Source organism: Typha latifolia, chromosome 4 (assembly GCF_019914945.1).
Source record: "Typha latifolia isolate L0001 chromosome 4, TyphaL0001v2, whole genome shotgun sequence".
In the NCBI taxonomy this organism is placed as follows: Eukaryota; Viridiplantae; Streptophyta; class Magnoliopsida; order Poales; family Typhaceae; genus Typha; species Typha latifolia.
Window position 1 is genome coordinate 11424231 of NC_133089.1, and position 15082 is coordinate 11439312.

Sequence of the window (15082 nt, forward strand, 5' to 3'; positions counted from 1 at the left end):
TTTGCAGTTTTACCCTATTTTTGTATAAAATGACCATAACACCCTTGAATGTATTTTAGTTGAGTCATATTCACCTACAATATTAAATATTGCTTGTCTTTTCTAATTTTTGATTATTAGAAAAGAGAAAATAAATATTATTTATATATTCTTCTCTTATAATAACAAAATCGCACTATTATTTTTAGTTGCAAAAAAAAGTTCTTCACCAAATTCTCTCTTTCACACTTCCAATGAAAACCTTATCTAAAAATGTTTACCTCTATTTTGCCATGCTAAGTCTTTTTTCATATAGAGAGTCTTACGAGAGTGAATGAGTATAATACATATTTATTTCATTATAAAGGTGGAAGGACTCATCTTTTATATATTAAAAAAGTATTTTTATAAAACAACAAGAACAATTCAATTAAGTGGTGCTTCGATTATAAAAGGCTCCATTCAGATAGGAGGTCAAAAACCAAAGCAAAGATGGGGAAAAACACATTCTCAAACCTTGGTGATGATCAAGGTTTATGAGAAAGTCAGCGGCGAGATTATATCTCGGTAAGTGTGAGATTTTTATAAGATTGTTCTGATTTTTATAAGATTGTTCTTAATTTAGCACTTTAGTTAATATAATATTTGCGAGTCCACTTCTATCCATATGTTGGCAATGTCCAAATGTCCTATTGCCTTTATTGTAGTTTGAAATGGTTATTGTCTCGACCAACATGACACCACAATAATAGGAGCACCATTAGGTAGCCTAGCCACAAAACCGACCCCACTTGCCTTAGTAGGTCCCACAAAGGAACCATCCGTATTGAATTTGACCCAACCAATTGGTGGGAGAAACCATCAATGTTTGGGGCTACATTAGGTAGCCTAGCCACAAAACCGACCCCGCTTGCCTTAGTAGGTCCCACAAAGGAACCATCCGTATTGATTTTGACCCAACCAATTGGTGGGAGAAACCATCAATGTTTGGGGCTAGGCGTGGTTGGTTTTGTGACTATTAATGACTTTTGTTTGAAGTATTCAGATGCTAGAGTTAAGGATCTTTTGAAACTTTTTTTTGCAAAACGACGCAGTCCACATTGAGTGGCAAAGTGTAGCTATACAAAATATGGAAAATAGTCTCTCTAACAAGGCCACAATTTGGGCAATCTTGGTCAGGGCCAAAGCCCATTTGTAATAAAATATCACCACTCTAAATTCTGCCCCAGCAAGTTTTCCAAAGAATCTTTTTTATTTTTATTTTTTTTTATCTTGGGCGGGATGCTCAACTTCCAGAGGTAGCTCCACCCCTCCCAAGGATAATTAAGGGTAGGCGGGGCAGATAACGAAGATGAGCATACACACTTTTGGTCACATCTATCTGATACGATTCGATCCATATTGGCTCCACGCTTGACATTGGGTTTATGGGAATGAGCCAATTTATCTAGTTGAGTAAGTAGAATCAATAAAATATATTTTTGCCAATTTGAGTTCGAATGCAAGGACTACGTTCAAACGGGGTGATTCGAATGCCTGCATCACATTCGCATCGACAGATGACAGAATTGGCACGTTCGAACGGAAACGAGCGTGTTCGAACACCTACATCGACAGAAAACGGAAATTCCGCGTTCGAATGTAATCGGGCGCGATCGAACGCACTGCGGCAAAAGTGTGGGTTAAATTAGAGATTGCTAGGGTTGTTTGGAGTGTTTTTATGTTAATTATGGAGTCCTTAGGGTGAGCCTATATATATATGTGGAGGAAACCCTAATTGAGATTTTTTTATCGGGATTGGAGCCGCACATGGGAGGAAAATTTGGGACATCTTAGAGCGCCACTACTTCGGCAGCACGAGCTAAAGGCAAAGGACTCCAAGTGTTCATGGCAAGGTGGCAACTCCCCTCATGGCTACTATCGCCGGTTTGTAGCGAACTATGGCAAGGTGGCAACTCCTATCACGGCCTTGCTATGAAAAGGGGCATTCTTATGGACGGGCAAAGCTATGGAAGTATTTGAAGCCTTGAAGAAGGCAATGCTCTTAGCCCCGGTCCTTGCCTTAGCAGATTTTACCAAACTATTCACCATTGAGTGTGATTGATACACTTAGTTAGGATCTTTTCTTATTGCATTAGGTATTTATTTTCATTAAAATAAATTTTTTGTAGGTCATGTTCGAACGCCCTTGTGAACGCCTTATGAACGCCTGTGTTGCGTTCGCAAATCCAGAGAAGGGGCATTTTGAGTGCGTTCGAATGCGATCGACGAGAATCCTCTAGAATTAGAGTTTCATATTATTTTAGGATTTGTTGGCTAGCCTCTATAAATATGTGGATGGCAACCAATTTCATTATGCTACTGGGTTATTAATTTCTTGCCTCCTATCTTCTCTCTAGACTTCTCCCTGCTCCCTCTTCACCATCCTTCCACATCTATCGTTGGCAAGGTTTCTCCTCGCTTCTAATCTCCCTCGACTGTTGAGTCACCTCTCTTCTTTGGGATCTCGACCACTTCTTTTTCTTCGTCTACTTCCCTTAATCACTTCCACAATCCATTTTCATCTCCATACCCATCCATAACCCTAACATCCATTTTACCCGTCACCACCACCATTACCCACGTTATTCCGTGTTTTTGTCCCTTCTATAGTTTGAATATGTGAAGGGCATAAGGAAGTTGTACATTAGGAAGTTACAGATCCAACTCAATTGGTTTCGTAATTTTTTGACCATCGGAGAATATCTGACGAATATTTTCTCACAGTTGCGCGGACTGCTTCCTGCAATAAATTCAAATCTTAAGGAATTGTTCCGTAGCCGATCTTTTGGTTCCAGATCCTATCAATTTAGTATCAGAGCCTATCATTTGGTATTAGAGCCTATTAGTGATGCATCCGGAGTTCTGTGGGGGCAGTTTTAATGCAAGAAGGAAGGCATGTAGCCTACATGAGCAAGACTCTTTCCGAGTGTTCATAGCTGCTATCAACCTATGAAAGAGAGATGCTCGCCATCATCCATGCTATCACCAAATGGAGGCCTTATCTCATCGGGCGACGCTTCATGATCCTCACAGATCAAAGAAGTTTACTGTATTTTCTTGGGCAGCGCATTCATACACCAGCCCAAGAGAGATGGGTGTCCAAACTACTCGGATATGACTACGGGATCGTGTACAATAGAGATGGGTGTCCGAACCCAGCCGAGTTGGCAGCCATTTCAGCACCAATTTTTCCCTTTTTCCAGCACCTGTGGGAGGCTTACATGAATGATCCGGAAGCCAAGAAGATGATGGATGACCTTGCTGCAGATCCTAATTGTAAACAAAGGGTGTTGATGAGGGATGGACTCTTGATAGACAAGGGGAAGATCATTGTTCCAACTGACCATCAATTACGGTTGGAGTTGATGCACCACTTTCATGACTCCTATGTCTGGACATGAAGGGGTGTTACGCACCTACAAAAGGTTGAGTCAGAGTTGTGTATGGGCTGGGATGAAGAAGGATGTGCAGGCCTATGACAAGGCTTGTGAAGTGTGCCAAAGGACAAAGACGTTGTCGACCAAATCTGCTAGATTGCTTCAACCGCTTCCCATTCCGATCAAGGTTTGGGAGGATGTCGTCATGGATTTCATTGATGGCCTACCCAAGGCCAAGAGATATTCTGTTATATTGGTGGTGGTAGATTGCCTAAGCAAGTATGCACATTTTTCAGCTTTAGCGCATCCTTACACGATGAAAAAGGTGGCTGAGGTCTATGTGCGCGACGTGGCCAAGATGCATGGTATGCCAAAATCAATTGTTTCAGATCGTGATCCTATATTTGTGAGTCAATTAAATTCTTTGCACTCTAAGGGATCACCTTTCAGATGAGTTCAGCCTATCATCCCCAAACGGACGGGCAAGAGCAGTATTTGAGGTGTTTTGTGGGCGAGCGACCACGACGGTGGATATCTTATTTGCCATAGGCGGAATGGTCATACAATACAGCTTTTTATTCGGCCATTGGCATGACTCTATTTGAGGCCGTTTATGGACAACCCCCTCCTACCTTGCAGACATACTTGCCATCAGCTCGAACGGAGCAAACCGAAGTAGATGCTGTTTTGAGAGATTGTGATGAGGTGTTGAGGAGACTCAAAATACACTTAGCGGCGACTGCCCAAAATAGGATGAAGCAAGTTTACAACCAGAGGCACCAAGAAAGGTCCTTCTCGATTGGGGATTGGATCTTCATCAAGCTCTAACCATATTGGCAAAGCTTAGTTAGACCAATTCCCAATCAGAAGTTAGCTCCAAAATTTTATGGACTATACCAGGTGATCGAGAGGATTGGACCGATAGCCTATCGCCTTGACTTACTGGAGGAGGTGAGGATACACCAAGTATTTCATGTTTCGAATCTCAAGGCTCGAGTTCTTCCTACTGAGCCCATCGGAGGTGTACCACCCGAACCAACGATGACGGAAGCCGAAGAGTTTGAATCCAAACCAAGTACCCCTACTCCAATTCGGATCCTAGCTCGCCGACGCACTCTAGTTCAGGTCGTGGATGACTAAGATTTTGGTGGAGTGGCAAAGACGCCCAGTGGAGGAGGTGACATGGATGCCTGAAGCCGACTTCATGGATCGTTACCTTGAGTTGACACCTTGAGGGCAAGGTGCACGGAAGCGTGGTGGAGTGATACGATTCGATCCATATTGACTCCACGTGTGACATTGGGTTTATGGAAATGAGCCTATTTATCTAGTTGAGTAAGTAGAATCAATAAAATATATTTTTGCTAGGGTGCGTTCGAACGCAAGGACTGCGTTTGAACGGGGTGGTTCGAACGCCTGCATCACGTTCGCATCGATAGAGGACAGAATTTGTGCGTTTGAATGAAAACAGGCATGTTCGAATGCGGCCGTTCGAACGCCTACATCACGTTTGCATCGACAAAGAATGAAAATTTCGTGTTCGAACGCAATCGGGCGCATTCGAACGCACCGCGATGAAAGTGTGGGTTAAGTTAGGGATTGTTAGGGTTGTTTGGAGTGCTTTTATGTTAATTATGGAGTTCTTAGGGTGAGCCTCTATATATATGTGGAGGAAACCCTAATTGAGATTTTTTTATCGGGATTGGAATTGGCTTTATCCTCATCTTCTTCTCTCTTGACTCTAGCTATTGGCGCCCTCTCCTTTGTCCCTTCTCCCACCGCCTAAGTCTTTCGTCGGCTTCTTCCAGCCTCTATCCCCCCTCTTCCACAACAACTTCTCCCCCTTCACACCAAGATCTAACCCTAGCATTCATCTAGCCATTGGAAGGCTACCAAGTTAGGATCCAAGCTTCAGAACCGTTGCGGATCGGATTAGGCTGGTTGTAACACTATCCCACTAGGATGGGGTGCCCAAACCCAAATGTCAAACTTATCTATCTCAAAGAGATAGATGTCAAGAATTTTTTCATTGAGATTTTGATTGAAAGTAGTGCAAATTTGATCAATATCCCATATGCCATTCCTCATAATATCACTAACTTTTTTAATATGTCTGACCATATTAATATTAACAAAAGTTGGCCACCTGTTAATGGGTATGTGGCCCAACCACGAATCATCCCACAGATTAGTGGAATGCCTATTATTGATCACTTTAAGTAGGCCACCCCTAATAGCCTTTATAGAATCGAAGATCAACTTATATCTCTAAGAGCTCTTCTTAGGCCTAGTATTTCTCCAAGGATGGAGACTACCATATTTAGCAATAACAAGATTAGTCCAAGGTAAATTATCATTGTTAAGGATGTTAAGCACCTTCTTAGCGACCAAAGAAAGCCTAGCAGTCCGAAGGTCCCTAACCCCAATCCCCTTTGGACTTAGTAACCTTTTCCCACCCAATTAAATGCAGCCCCTGAGTTTGGTTTGATTTATCCCAAAGGAATTAGCGGGATAGCTTTGCAATCCTAACCAACACCGCAAGGGGGATCCAAGAGGAGAAGAGCAGATGCACCAACATCGAGTTTAGCACCGAATTTATCAAGGTGTCACGCTCAGCTTGGGAGAGCATGACTCTTTTCCACCCCGATAGCTTGGCCTCAATTTCGATGAGGAACTCCAAGACAATTGAAAGGGAAATCCTCCTCTGCCATATTGAGAATGCGCAAAAAGAGATATTCCTGTCTCACATAGAGCTTAAGAGGAAAGAAAACCTCCGACAAGCTATGGTTTATGCGCAGATTGGTAATAATCTTATACTTTCTAAAGACGTTCATAAGATTCTTACAAAATAATTCACTGTTAATGATACAAATCATAAGATTATCGACATATAAAAGCTGGCTAACAGTAGCATCATTATGAATTTTGAAAGGTTAAATATCTTTTTTTTAAATGGCTTCTTTCATAAGGGCAGAAAAAAAATTTCAGACACTAAGATGAAGAGATATGCAGATAGGGGATCCCCTTGTCTAATAAACTATTTTTTTTAACTTTGAAACCATTTAGACGGAATATCATTTATCAGAACAACGAAAGACAACGATAATATGCAAGCTGAAATCCAATCAATAAAAACTTTTGGAGAACCTATCTGAGGCGTAGTGGTAGTGACATCCTCCCACTTTAAGCAATCATATGCTTTCTCTAGGTCCACTTTAATCACAATGTAGTCCTCATTAGTCATAGAGGCAACAATGGAGTGAACTACTTTCTAAAGTGTTGGCTTTTGCCAAGTTTACTATTTTTTTTATCTTGATATTATGGATCGTCAGGCCTTAGGGACCTAGCTCTAGATCATCGACCAAAGGCTCCTCTGGCATGTCAATACCAGCCAAGCCCGCTCAAAAAATAGAAGCCATAGTACAAGTGGTCTCCTTTGGAGACACAAGAGGTATGGTGGAGAAAAATTTAAAAGGGCAGGAGTGGGTCTAGAAGTTAAGGGAGGCATGGGAGAAAGGAGAGGAGCAGGGGTTAAGGGTGAATAATTTAGAGGGAAAATAGAAGTCAAGGGGTTGTTGGAAGCGAGAGCCTCGATGGTCCAAAAATGGTTGAGAGGAGTCAAAGTGATGGCATGTCCATTAATGGCCATTAACTCTCCCTGACAAATATCATTACTGCTATTAGGAGGGTCAGCAGAATAATCGGGATAAACGGTGCTATTAGCAGTATCGTGAGCTTCATGAAAATCTATTACATCATCATTAATAGTCAACTTGTAGACCTCTCCTGCATCAGCATGGCTTGGGATGAGAGGAACAATTAAATGACCTCAGTCACACCAATCAACCTAAAAGTACCACTCTGGTTAAATAATGGATGAGTTCCGGTCAGTATTATTACCACCCTATTCAGGCTCATTCGCCTTCTCCGATAGCACCATGCCTTCACTACTAGTGGAGGTAGCGGTGACGCCACCCGAGTTGCGAGATTTTTCCCCTCTATTAGGACATTAATCCAAGGCCCAAAAGGATCTTGGTTAGTGCCATTTTCATTGTTTACCTTAGTTGTACTTTCACTTTAGGTTGACTCATCCCTTTTTTGACCACACTACCACCCGGCTCCGGCCTGTCACAAGCCACCAAATTATGCCCGATCATCCCACATCAAAAAAACATTGTGGGGGAGGTTTTCATAAGCCATAGATTGAAAGATTCTCACCTAGTGGGTCGACCTCGATGGATTGCTTCAAAAATCCCAAAAATTGGAACCCATTCCGCTTTGCTACTTTGCAGCCTTTCAGGGTCCAAGTCCATCATGGTAGACAATGACGTCTGAAGCCTTCTTAGAATGTGGTTACACGTAGAGGTATCTACAGAAACCCTACCTGTAGCTCATGAGCCCTTAAACAACTAGACCCAAGAGGTGGGGACCATCTCTAGATTTGGATCTGCCAAGGCAGGTCCACTTTTGGAGGCCGCATCCCCTATAGGACTCAATGCATTGATACTATATGGGGTAGGTGAACTCTTATCTCCCTCTTATTAAGGAGCTTAGTATTTGCTCGATCATGAGTAGGCATGATAACTTCATTTGGAGGCGGGGAAAGATTAGGAGGTCGTTTGATCAAAGTTAGTAACCTAGGGACAATAGGGGGGTTTTTCTCAGCCATTTCACTCTTCTAGAATTAATTGACCCTAGCTATCCTTCTTTGGCCCATTTACATATTAAAATCATTTTATCATGTTAAAAGTGAAGATGGAAATTTAAAAATTAATAAAAGAGCATTGAATTGAATATGATATTACTATTAAGTATCTTTATCCATCAAAATAAGTTAACTCTTTTATCAACATTATTGAAAATGACGATGTTCTCTTAATGTTTAAAATATGCCCAATATATTAAAAATTTATATATTTATTTTATAGTAGAATGTACAACTATAGAGATGGACTAAGATAATATTTATAAATTCTATAGATATAATTACAGATTCCATATATATATATATATATATGGGTGGCAATCGGGTCGGGTCAGATTTAGGTTGGGTCAAGTTCACCCTAACACGAACACAACCCAATTATTAAACGGGCCAAATTTTATAGACACAAATATGATTCAATTAATAAACTAGTAACACGACACGACCTGTCTAACCCGTTTAATAAATGGGTCATGTACGAGAGTAACACGACTCAATTAACATGATACGATTAAACCAATTAACCCGATTAACATGATTGACACGATATGATTAATCCGATTAACACGACACGGTTAACCCGATTAACACGACACAGTTAACCCAATACCATTAACACGATTAATAGTTTATATAAATACAAAAATATTGCGTACTGTTTCAAAATACAAAATAATATAAGATGCATACAACATAATGAGATTAAAAAAATATTGTAACGTTCAACAGCTGGATGTTTCCACATCCAGCATCCATTAATACAAAGATCTTGTATCATTGCTAACATAACCTAATGCAGAAGCTAAGGCATGCATTTTGTTTTATGATCACTCAGCTGCTGATTTTGATTCATTGCTAACATAACCTAAGGTAGTAAGCTTCCCAAACAATTCTTTGGCACCACTAGTAGCATCACCAAAGAAGACCTTCACCTTGTTCAGGATTGTCAAGCTCTTCTTGTGCGAGAAGCTAAAAAAATTAAAGAATAAGATAATTATAGCAGAGGCTAAAAAATCTTGGCATTTTGTAATAGAAGATGTAAAATGATAAAAGCTCTTACTTTTGATGAATCATTGCATCTTGACATTCGATGTGGAGCATGTGCTTAGCCACAGTTGCCATGGATTGGTCTTCAAGGGGTGCTATGTTGACGACACGAACACCGTGCCCTCGACGAGATTAACACCATCATAGACCCTTGGAACAATGACACGAACACCATGCCCTTGACGAGATCGACGCCATCATAGATCTGGTTAACCCGACCGGAACACCGTGCCCTCGATGAGATCAACGCCATCATAGACCCTCAGAACAACGATCTCAACCTTGTTCGCCACCGTATTCAGATCAATCACCACCGGCATCAAATCGATCATCACTGCATTACCGAATAGATATGGTTAGGGATTGAGGAGGAGAAAGGGGATGGTAAGGGCAAGGTAAGGGATTTGAGATTTTGAGGAGGAGAAAGGGCACGACGCATGACAACGGCTTCCTTGCCGTTGATAGAGATGGTAGGGGGAGACGTCGATATGGTGGAACTAGTGGGGAGATGACGACCTCGCCGTCGCAGAAGGAGATGAATCGGGTGTAGATGGAGGCGCTGGTGTTAAAGGTGTACTGTCGGTACGGGATGCTACGAGCGAGGCAATGGTTTGGGTTAGGGGTGAGGGAGGAGGAAGGAGGAGGGGAGAAGGATTGGGTAGTGGAAGAAGGGGTTTGGGAGAGTGGGAGCAACGGCTGATGTTTGGAGGCAGTGAGGGTGTAAGTTAGGTTATGCTTAGCGTTAGATATTTCGAATATATATACATATATATATATATATGGTTAGAAAGTTGTGACCTGACCCGCATAATTAAATGGGTCAAACGGGTCAGTGGTCTAAACCCGAGCACGATCCGATTATTAAATGGGTTAGACAGGTTGACTCGTTTATGACCCAAATCCAATTAGACTAAACCCAAACTCGATTAAAAGTCGGATTATTGTGTCGAGTTATCGGGTCAAATCAATTTTTGCCACCCCTAAATTTATTTATTTATTTATGGATTCCATAAATATATTTGTGGACTCCATAGATATATTTTAGGAATCCATACTTAGTAATTACAAAATCTATAATTAGTTCTCAAGAATTCATATTTAGTAACTACGAAATCCAAATTTAGTATACATAGACTGAATATAAAAATTATGGAACCTGGTGTTTATATTTATGAATGTGTTATTATAGAATTAAGTTCAATAAAATGAGTTATTTTTTTTATAACAAAGTGTATTTAGATTTATTATATTTGGAATTCGTAATTAGTATCATATGAATCCATATTTGTAACAATGGAATATAAAGTTTGTAATTATAAATTTGGAGTTGGTATCTACATAACTCAGAGTTAGTATATATGGATTCCAAAGATACTAACTAAAAAAACATGAATCCATAGTATGCTATGGTACTAATTAAAATAAAGGAGTATCTTTACTTCGTATAAGGAGAATCCACCGAAGGAAACTCTAAGTCTAAAAATGTTTCATATTTTTCTGTTTTGTTCTACCCGCTCTATTATGCACTTAGCCTACTAACATACGAGTTTATATATTAAACTTGTGCCAGGATGTGCATTCAACTTATCTATTACATAATTTATTATTAGTAATATGAGAATTCAGAGTCAATATATATAGAATATGGATATAATAATGATAAAATTATATATATTGTATGTCAAAATAATTTGTTCTTGTATTCAAAATTTTGAAAATAACATCTATAAATTATATGTTGTATGTCAATATACTCTGCCACTATACACAAAGAAATACATATTGAATTGCAATTCAAATGTTCAAGTGTTGTATGTCAAAATAAAATTTTCTTATTCCACATACTCTAAAATCTAAATTGTTCCAATTATAATTTGATTACAATAAACTAGACATGTGAGTTTGATTTCTCTAGTACTATTTCTTAGTAGAAGAACTGTAAAGTGGGGGCATTGGTTGTTTTGTCATTTAGCTTGGATTCTCTCCCATTTTTTTTTATCTCTTACAATGATCATTTCTACTTTTGACTCAATTAACTATAATTTTTACTGTAATTTTTATGCATGGAATATAGTCATATTATCCTGTGAGAATGTCATTGGTGTGTCATTTTACAGGAGATTCTCATACTCCATCAAGAAAATATTGCAATCCATTCTATAAAAAAAGATCCCATGAAAAATATAATATATAATAAGCAAATAAACATTTTAATAGTTTATCCTTACGATTCATATTGGTTTGAGATAGATGAAATTTTAAAATGCCTAGTCATGAGACTAATCATCATGACCAATTGAATATTCTTTAAAAAAATAATAAATAATTAGTACCATAATTCACATCCAGTCGTTTACCCTTTGTGTATGTAAAATATTTATGAGTAACTATGGATCATGAACATGTATCTATGGATTCCATCAATTTATCTATGAATTGGAGAAATAATATTATAGATTTCATCAACATATCTACTCCACAAAATTTGCACATTTTCTTTATTAAAAGATAGTTTTACAGCCCACATTACAAATCTTGGTACAAATGGAAAGGAATACAAACTATCATATGCTTAAAAGATTTATAATTAATTGATGTACAAAAAAGAAATACTCTCACAGATATTACTAGCACAAAAGAATAATAAAGTAGAAATATATGAAAACATAAAAAAATTATTCTGACTACTATCATTGTAGTTTGCTACAAATATTTCTAGATAACTAATATATTAACAGGGATAGGTCATCCACACGAATTATGCCTCAAAGTTACGAAAAATTTAGTTTTAGTTTTTCATCAACCTAATCAGTGATAATAGAATTATAAACTAATATGTCTCAATAAGTTCTAAATCTAAGAACTACTGTAATACAACAATATATAAAAAGAATTTTTTTAAAGCAAAACCTAGTTTTTTTATCATGACAAAGGGGAAGGGAGAAGGCGAGAAAATTGAGCCTAATAAGGCTCTCGTGAGGCAATCTTAAGCTTTTTGTCACAAAGAGGAATAAATTAAGATTATGTAGAAGAAATGTGGAGCTTTGAAAATGTGTAAAATTTCAATTTCAGTGGAGAAGATGAGTGGAGAAAACAAAACTCAAGATGTTTAATATTTAATACCAACGAAGAGAGAAGTAGAAAGAAAAAAAAAAAAAATCTTTTTATACTTTATGCTAGGAGATATTTTCAAATGTAGCTCAAGAGTACTTTTAATATTTTGAAAAAATATTAGGTAAAACTGTAAAGTAAAAATAGTACGGATAAAGGTGAAAAAAATATAAATTTATAATGTCTTAAGGTGCAAATTACCCCAAAATTTTAATTGTAGGACTGAGTTAAGTTAAAAGGTCATCAAAATGCCATTCGGATAAAGTAAAGAAAAGAAAACTACATCCAGCTGAGTTAAAAATGGTATGTAATAATCAAGTCAAAAAACAAAGTTTAGGCCCTTACTGCCATCTCACTTCTGGATCCCCTTAAATAGCGTTTCCCTCTCCCTCTCTAAATCAAAAAATTTCTATTGCCCCACATCTTAAACTCTAGGGTTACTGATTATCTAACATGATATTAAACATAGTATTTTTAGAGGTCACGAGTACAGACCTCGTCAATCATAGTTTAATCCATATTTTATCTATTCGATGGGGGTGTGACATCTCCTTATAATTCATGTCTACGTCTGGTATAGGGGCCACATATAATGTTATATATATTATTGGTTCATAGCTTAGTTAACTGGTTATTTAAAGATATCATTGTGATCTATTACTATCTAGCAAGTTAAAAATATTAGAAGTACATGGTTTATACAACAAGAAAATCATAAATAAGCTTTGAAATAGAAAGAAAAAAAATACTTAGATTTATTTGCACCCAAAATTAATTCACCAAAAGTTTTTGATTTGATCATATGGGTGTTGTGAATCGAGCTAAGGTGATTTATTTAATGTGATGAAGGGGGCGATTTGGTGGTAGAAAGGATAATTGAGATGATGTTAACATGGGGTAGATCTCCAATTTAAAAAGGAAGAAGAGGGAGAAGATGGTTGGCTCTAAAGAAGAAGGGGGATTAAAGGATGAGAAGGGAAGAGCTAGTCGATGGTTTAGGGTTTTAGAAAAAAGGGAGAAAATAGCTAGCCCTATTGGACTAAGGGGATTGACAATCAAGAACTGAATGGCGTTGGCTAGATTGCATCAGTCTTAGATCGAAGAAGAATGTTGAGAGAGATGAGACAGAAAATGATAATAATGTCAATATTCTTCTATAATCAAATGACTACTTTCCACAAATTTAGAGGCTAAACAAAATTCAAAAAAATTTCAAATAACTCTAATACGAGATGATCTCGACACCGGGCATTCAAACACCATTTGGACTACGTTCGAACGCAATTGAATGAAGACTTCTCTCGAGTTGAGGTGTTTTGTAATAACCCCAAAAAAAAATTTGCTGGGCACGACGCGACCGGCCATGCTGTGGCCGGCCTCGTGCCCAGCATGCCCTGCATGCTGTGGCAGCGGTGGAGGTGCCACGCACCTCCACCGAGCCACTCTCCTTCACGCCGCGACGACGTGTGGAGGTGGGACCCGACCAACCGGCCACTCTGCCGCCGCCGCGTGACATGCTCTCTCTCTCTCTTTCTAATATTTTTTCTCTCTTTCTCTTCCCTGCATTATCTCGATCTCTCTCTCTAGCTCTCTCTTTCTCTCTCCCTCTAGTGCACCAATGGTCATTAACCGCCGGGAAGAGCTGCCGTCGACCCTTCCATCCACTGGTGAGCCTCTCTCTCTCTCCTTCTCTTTTTCTCTCTCTCCCTCTCTCTCTATCTCTCTTTCTCTCTTTGTCGGCTTCCTCTTGGGACCGCCGGAGGTTTGAGTCGTCGGCGAGAGGTCGGTCACTAAGTGGCCACCAGCGGCCGTACCCCTCCCCTACAGCCCAACCCTCTTCTTCTTTCTTCTTTTTCTTCTTCTTCTTCTCCTCCTCCTTCCCTTCTTTCTCTTCTCGGGTAATACTGCAGTGAGGTGCTAGGCTCGGCCCAACACTATATATAGTTTATATATATATATATATATATGCGCATGGTGCTGGGCTCGGCCCAGCACTGTATATAGTTTATATATATATATGTGCATATTATTAATACTATTTAAATTATATTTGATTATGTTATTAATTATTTAATTAGTTTAATTAATCTAATATATTTAATTTATATAAATTAAATCTAATTATGCCATAGTTAGTAAATAAATCAAATTATATCATGTTTAATAAAATACCTGCAACATAAATTACTATATTAATCCTAGGTAGGTAATAATAATTATTAGGGTTATATACGTATATTCCTACGTAATTAATTGCAGTAACTTAACTCTTATTTTTCTTAATTATCAAAGAGAATAATAGGCAGATAATTATATTTTTAATATACTATTAAATAATATAATTATGGTTAATAAATAATAAAACAAATATAGAAATGAAGAGTACATGATTACAACAAGAAATTATCTTCTAGCCAGGTTAATTTTAATTAATAAAAAGACTGACATTATTTGTTATAAATACTTTCAAATCCCGACCCCCCTGTTCAAGACCCCGTGGACTTAGCTATCGAGGCTTGATCGTTGTCGTAGCAGCGTGAACAAGTGGTTATTTGATCATTGCAGTGGTGTGAGTAGTCTTATCCTCTAGACGTCTTTCTCAAATTAGAATATATTATATATATTATGTACATTCATATTTTGGCCTCCAGCATGATTATATGACTTTATATAGATATGATTTCAGTCAAGCATATTTTATCATGTATTTTGATTATGTTGATCTAGGATATGAGTACATTGGTGATATATAGAGATGATTGAAGATGATTATACTGTTATGGTTTTATGTCGGGATGATCTCTATCATGAGTGTGCATGT

At 38.2% G+C, this 15082-nt stretch overlaps 1 protein-coding gene across 1 annotated transcript; it reads left to right on the forward strand.

The window, feature by feature from the left end:
• Window positions 1-2981: 2981 nt before the first annotated feature.
• LOC140785981 (uncharacterized) lies at window positions 2982-3422 on the forward strand. Its single transcript, XM_073134141.1, has one exon. It carries the CDS (start codon window positions 2982-2984, stop codon window positions 3420-3422), a length of 441 nt encoding a protein of 146 aa, XP_072990242.1.
• Window positions 3423-15082: the final 11660 nt, after the last annotated feature.

Coding starts and splice junctions, on each gene's coding strand:
- LOC140785981 (XM_073134141.1), top strand. CDS start 2,982: ATGCTCGCCATCATCCATGCTATCACCAAATGGAGGCCTTATCTCATC.